Consider the following 7,117-nt stretch of genomic DNA (forward strand, 5'->3'; position numbering starts at 1 on the left):
AGCTCTTGGTGCATAAAGAAGATCTGTAAAGTTGCAAAGACTAAAGTCTCAAATCCAAAGAGATATTCTTTATAAAAGTTAAGAGTCAGCCACACCTACCTAAAACAGCTCGTTCTAACACGCCCCCACAGGTCTACGTCATGATGTGGGAAGATTTGCATAATGCCGCCCAAATGTTCACGCAAAGAAAGAAGGTGTAACTTTTATTCTCGCTGTAGTATTGTTGCTGCCGCCGATGCCATGTCATGAAGGCGCTGTGTGTTTCTTTGTGAGAGCGAAACTACTTTGTTTGGTCTTCCAAAAGAGGACGATATTTGCTTCGTCATGCCTGGAGCTGATCCGTGCTGGTCGCTGAGGAAATACATCAACTTCGCGCTGTGGATCGCCGGATCGGCTTTCACCGTGGACGAGTGACGCTGTGTTTCATTGTGAAAGCGAAACTACTTTGTTTGGTCTTCCAAAAGAGGACACGACTAGAAATCAGTGGTTAAGTTGTATTTACAACACTGTTCCAGAACAGTTCAACCCAAATATTCAGATGTGTGCTGCGCATTTTATGGAGGACTGTTTCCTGATCCTGGTAGAGTAGACTACAATGTCAGCTGTTCTGACTCACAGACTGCAAGTACGTTCTTATATTTAAAGAATTTGCCACTGACGATGCAAACGCGAGTTTTGAGCAGTGTAGAGTAGCGTTTGTAGTTACAATTACAAATGCAAACATGGTTTTATGTTTCCGCGGCGCGATGCAATGCAACACGTAAAAAGACAGTATAAGTCATTATAATCCGTAATTATGTCCCCACTGCATGCAACAAATGCCTCGTTTATAATGGGTTTTTTAATGTTTTTGTCTCGTCACTCCAGCCAGGACAAGGCATCACAATATGACAAGGGGCGTAACATTTCTGTCACACGCACTAGCTAGCTGGCCAATCAGAGCACACCTCGCTTTTCAGACCGATGAGCTTTGTAAAAATCGACGCGTTTCAGAAAGGCGGGGCATAGAGGAGAAACAATAATGTACAGTATGTGGAAAATGATGTGTTTTTTTAACCTTAAACCGCATAAACACATTTCATTACACCAAATACACAAAATAATGTTCTTTTTAGCAACATCATATGTCCCCATTTAATATATAAATCTAGAAGTAAATGCAAAAGTAAAAAGCATTGAATAATGTGTTGCTTATATTTATTGTGTTTAAACATGTCTGTTAAAGATTGTATTACTGTACTGTGTAAAAAAAGAATTGCAATGCTGAAAAAGCATTTTCAGTGACAATGTTTGGATTTGAAATTAAAATAATGGATAAATGTTGTGTTTGTGGTAAACAGCCACGGATCAGTAGCAGACTCCTGTGTGAAAGCTGCTTCCCCTCTCACAAGAGTCACCTAAGAGGAGAATTCCCCCCATTTTCAAAAATGAAATTTAGGCCCTGAATAAATGTCTAAAAATCCTGATTGGAGTATCACTATAGTTATAAATGATAAAAAGAAGGCTTTAAAAAGATCGGTATCGGCAGATACTGCTTTCTGTGATGGCGATTGGCCTCAAAAATCCTGATCGGAGCACCCTTATCTTTAACCATCAAGTAAAAAAGAATTGAATGTCATAATTATTATGTAAAAAATTTTTTTTAAATATATTTATCCTAGGAAAAAAAGTATGCATTCTAATGAATTCTTAATTCATAAATATCATTACATCTTCAGGTAGCAGCACCACATCACAATTAACTAACATCGTCTTGTCATGAAAATGTATTTTAAGATATTTTAAAACGCTTATTGACAGAGTCATAATGGTCTTCAGGCCCTCTTTATGGTATAATTTCTTGTGTAATATTTTCTTTTGCATTTTTTCATGTTGGAGCCCATGATTTGGCAGACAAATGTTTTTAACAATTCCTAAATTTATATTAACATTTTAATAAGCAGGGAAGCAGAATATTTTTTATAAGAAATAATATTAAAAGCCTATGCCAGACTACCTAATATGGTTTGTAGTCTATACCCAAAAAATATCTAAATGAATTTTAATTCAGGTTTATTCAAGCTGTTGTATGTAAATTGCATTTTTTATGTATTTTAATAAATGTATGGATGACAACAAAACAGTGCTATTAACACATTAATCACAGTTACAGATAAATAAAAACTATGAAATACAAAAAACTGTGAAAATATCTCAGAATATCTTCTTTTGTGTGTCACAGAAGAAATAAAGTCATACCGTTTTGAAACAACATGAGGGTGAGCACATAATGACAGATTTTTGTATTATTTTTGAATGAAAATTTACATGAAAATAAGAAACAAAACCATTAAGTTAAACATTGAATCATTAAACATTTGGAAGTCAGAAAGCCATTCAGTAATGATAGCTTAAATAAAAAAATAAGCAGAATGGCAAAATACTAAATATTACTGAAAGCCATGTCTTACCTGAGTATGCGCGTCATGGCATGTCTGGCAGCATAATGGAGCGGGGTGTTGTGTTGGTACGGTTCCCCATATGAGGTGTTGGGGTCCAGAGATTCTTTGAACTGAGGGTTGCCCTCGTAGAGCTGATAGCCCAGAACCTCATCTCCACTGATCAGTGCTTTGCGGAACTTGGTGGCTGTGTTCCCCATCTCTCGCTTCCCAGCTCTCCAGAACGATCAGACCTCTTCAGCCGGTGGGTCCACAGATAGCCGACATTGTGCGCTTCCTGGAAATAAGAATAAAGCAAAGAATGTGTCCACTGTACTTCATCAGATAGGAGTGAGCTACATCATATAGTAAACATCGGAAAAATCTCCAACTCCACCACAAGGCATGTTAATAAGCAAAACACAAGCCAAAGGAAAATATATCCTATTTGAAGTTGTGATAAATGTATAACCTTTACAACCACATGCAGTAAAATTATGCAGGAACAGGCCTGAAGTGCTTATTAGAAGCAAACTGACTCTCCACCATAACCAAACAGTACTTACAAACAAAACCACGCATTTAACCACATGAGAGGCCTGACAGAAGCAGATGCTAAACATGTCTCACTTCACATGTGTGCCCTTTAGAAGACCTGCAATAGCGTAGCCGCTTCTAAGAGCTGATCTAAAACCAGCGCATCTACGCCAATCCTTGTCAACCTTCCAGAGAGAAAAATGAAAACAGGTCTTGGATCAGAAGCAGATGGCTAATTGTCTCAACACACTGACACATTCTCCACAGGAGCTTGTGAGGAACGAAACAGACTTCCTCCAGGAACACTAGGGGCTTCCGGCTCCCTTCGCCAACTGCTGTCGACATACTGCGAGCAGGTTCTGTCGAGGGGCAGGATTCAGCAGGGCAAAAGTTATGCCCCCACAAATGCCATCTGTCAACATGGAGTCATGGACACCTGAGGTGTCAGCTGTATTCATATTTACACCGACTTTATGAATATAGTATCCCAACAGCAGAAAAAATAAATAGGGCCATTTACAAAAACTGACTCAATTTCATCACAGACATGCAACCTCATGGGTAAAACACAACTCGTCTGGCCTAGTTTCATGGTTAACATATTTTTGGGTGGTCTTGCATTGGCTTATACAGAACGATAAGTGTGAACTATATTTTAAAGAGGGGTGTCAAACCATTAAAGGGATGGTGCAGGCAAAAATGACAATTCTGTCACAATTTGCTCATCTTGACATTGTTCCAAACCTGTTTGACTTTCTTTCTTCTGTGAAATATAAAATGTTGGAGAATGTTGGTAACCAAAGGGTTAGGGCTGCACGATAAATCGCATTCAATTGTCATGCACATCTTGTCAGTAAAGCCGGTTCTGTGATAGTAGTAAATCTCCATCACATGCTTTCAGATGGAGTGGCATTTAATACACAAGAGCCGTAGTTCGCTGACAAGCTACGCAATAGCGCGTTCATAATCGCAGATTAATTGCCTGCGATAATGAATGTGATATTTTGTAGCTTGTCAGTGAACTATGGCTCTGTGTAGTAAATGCCGCTCCATCTGAATGCACATGATGGAGGCATGCGATTTATCGTGCAGCCCTAATCTTGTTTCCCTGTATGAAAAAAATAGTGGAGAACATGCCTGTCCGAGTGCCATAAATATTATTTTTCCAAATAAACTTTTTAGTAAAGTTCTTAATACACTTTTCTTTTGTAATCTCCATTTTTAAGACCCTGTATGTTCAATCCCAGAGACATAGCAGAATGTGACTCAATGTTCAATTTGTGGAATTTTACCCATTTTTGATGTTGAAAACCAAATGTGGTCACTTTGCATATGGCTGATACACACTGAAAAGTGTTTTTTTCCCCATTTTTGAACAGTCACCACTGGCATATAATGCAACAAAGATTGCTAAAATTGTCATTTTGACCCCCACCCCCACAAAATAGAGGATTACTCAGTGATGACATTTAATATTTTGGCTTTTATCACTATACATGTTTATCTTTCTTCAGAAAAATATTGACAAAATAAAAAATTTGAGCCGGGGCAAATTCAGAAATTTGGTTGATTTGACACGGAATGACCCTTCTATTGTATGGACCAAATAAAACAAAAAACACTGAGGTCGGTGCCGATAGCCTCGTGCCAACATACAGCCACATTATGCTTTGGGTGACCCGAGTTAGAGTCCCGGCTCACAGACTTTTCCAATCCTGACCCCTCCTCGTTTCCTGTCAGTATATACTGTCCTATCCTAATAAAAAAAGGCTAAAATAAAATTAAAAAAATATAAGATTTTAAGAATATTTCCCAAAATATCTTCTTTTATGTTCCACAGAGGAAAGAAAGTCATGCCGTTTTGGAATGACATGAGGGTGGGTAAATGATGGAAGAATTTTCATTTTTGAATAAACAATCTCTTTAAGCTTCTCATTGGCAAAATTTACAAAAATATGTTTAATTCAATCATTAAAACATTTAGAAACCTCAAAGTGCCCCAGATCTGCAGGGCATTGTAATACACTTGTCATGTCTAACCTTACAAAAATATATTGAAATGGTAACCATAATTTCCACTATAAAATGAGAGTTATGATATGAATTTGAGAGTTAGTATTACAAAAAAACACAATAATTTCAAAATCCCCCAAAATTTAAAAAATTGTTTATTAGTTGTTTAGTACCAGCTGTACTTGCTGAATCCGTGTAGTATGAGATGTGAAATGGAGCAAAATGGAGCAAGTCTTGTGCCATTTCACATCTCATACTACATGCATTCATATAATGTACATTTTTGGATTCAATTTCAATCATTTCTGTGTGCAAAATAAGCTTTTAATTATTATTGCCATCTCTGTCAATTGCATAAGGTTAGTCACGTGATGCAAGCATGGCAGCAGCCACAAGTGGGCGACCCTCTTCATGTAGAATAAAACAGCTTTTTCTAGAAGCCCAAGTTATGTTGAGCCTTCATCCTATGTGGATCATTTAAATAAAAATTCTCAAAAGTGTTTCTCTATGCTTAATTCTTTTTTATTAGCACAAAAACCGCACAAGAGAGATCACAAAACACTTCTGTCACAGTTCGAAGCATATGTCATATTAAATCTATTGCAGCTCTAAGATAGCAACAATAACTGTAGTAACTATGGCATTTTGGCGCGGAAACTATGGTACCATGGTAACTTTTGCAAGGGTATTATGATACGTTATGGTTTAATTTCTCCAGTTGGAGAGTGAAATGCTCAGCATGCAGGAAGTCAGCTGTTGTGTGTGCGCTGTTTATAGCCAAACGTTGATTTCCTAGAAGGGGCTGAGCGACGTGTTTACAGCCTCTGCTATTTACATACACATTACATAGATTATCCACTCGAATCACGAGAAAATAGCCACTGGACTGTGCAGTCATGTGTTGCAAAACATTATTATTTACGTTGACAAAAATAGTCACCGGGGCGTGTTTTCAGCTGAGTAAGTTAGCTGGCCAGGATGGGTTTCTTTTCCATGCATTCCTTATGGCGCATCTGTTACTTGTAATTATAAAATCAATACAGGAGCTGTCCGCTTTTCTAGCTCGTTTATGTTCAGATCAGTCATGATAACTGAGTTAGCTTGGAAACTTGACATTATCCAGATGTTACATCAGATAGAGAGATACAGAGTTTTTATATGCATAACTATAACAAATAAATGCAACCAGTCGATTTGTTGTTGTGACATATAAGCGTATTAATAATACTGTATGTCGTTCCAAACAAGTCTTTTCTCCGAGCACAACAAAATGTACATAACCTAACTATACTTACCCAATTAGCACGACGATGGCGGTCGTTTTTCCTCTTTCTGGCCCTGAATAATTTAGCGCTTATCTGATGAAACTGTTGACTCTAAATAAAAATCTGCCTCTCGCCTTTGTTGTGAACGGTCCTCGGCCGCCGTGAAGCCTTCCTCAATCACGCCGTTCCCTTCGCTCAGATTCAGTATTTCAAAATAAAAGCCCCATCAGTTGCGCTCCCGTTAGAAAAGTACCGAGCGCTGAGAAACATACGTAAAGGAAAGGTGGTCTTATTTTAAAGGGGTCTTATTATGCTTTTTCACTTTTTCAACTTTAGTTAGTCTGTAATGTTGCTGCGAAGTTAAAGTTACAAAGCTCAAAGTCCACTTCAAAAGGAGATCTTTTATTTAACAGAAATCACTTTTCAAAAACTACAACGAATGACTCGTTTGGACTACAATGCATATTTTCCGGGATTTGTGATATCACAAATATCGACGAATGGGACGAGACCTGGTTGAGCTGCACTAGAGAAGGCAACGAGTGTTATCACTATGTCGGAGACACACTTTCCCCAAGGCAGACGAACTTAGAGTGGTTACAATCATCCGGGTTTAAATCGCGCTCAAACATGACTTTTTGGAACTTAAGGTACTTTTCCACACATAACAGACACTTTTGGCGGTAATGGTTACCGTGTTTTTAAAAGGAAATCTTTAAGTAGGCTAAAAGTAAAAAGAAAAAAGTAATTCAATGGTAAATTAGATAAATAAATGTCAGTTAATGACTTCCACTGGAGTTACTTAGCGTTTGGCCAGCTGCCCTACGTTATTTTATTAAATTAATTAATCATGTTGGAACAGTTAAAACCGCTGTAATATTAAAT

At 37.7% G+C, this 7,117-nt stretch overlaps 1 protein-coding gene across 1 annotated transcript in view; it reads right to left on the reverse strand.

Annotated features, from left to right (window-relative positions):
* The window catches only part of LOC107596628 (ankyrin repeat and IBR domain-containing protein 1-like), a 34,815-nt gene extending 28,419 nt beyond the window's left edge, over nt 1-6,396 (reverse strand). The window contains exons 1-2 of the mRNA XM_016287388.1: nt 6,263-6,396; nt 2,451-2,715 (exon numbers count right to left, since the gene is read on the reverse strand). Of these exons, the coding sequence (XP_016142874.1) occupies nt 2,451-2,638 (188 nt within the window). The 5' untranslated portion in view covers nt 2,639-2,715; nt 6,263-6,396. The remainder of the gene's footprint in view (nt 1-2,450; nt 2,716-6,262) is intronic.
* Between the last annotated feature and the right edge of the window lie 721 nt (nt 6,397-7,117).

This window comes from Sinocyclocheilus grahami, unplaced genomic scaffold (genome assembly GCF_001515645.1).
Source record: "Sinocyclocheilus grahami isolate Dianchi unplaced genomic scaffold, SAMN03320097.WGS_v1.1 scaffold222.1, whole genome shotgun sequence".
Taxonomy (NCBI): domain Eukaryota; kingdom Metazoa; phylum Chordata; class Actinopteri; order Cypriniformes; family Cyprinidae; genus Sinocyclocheilus; species Sinocyclocheilus grahami.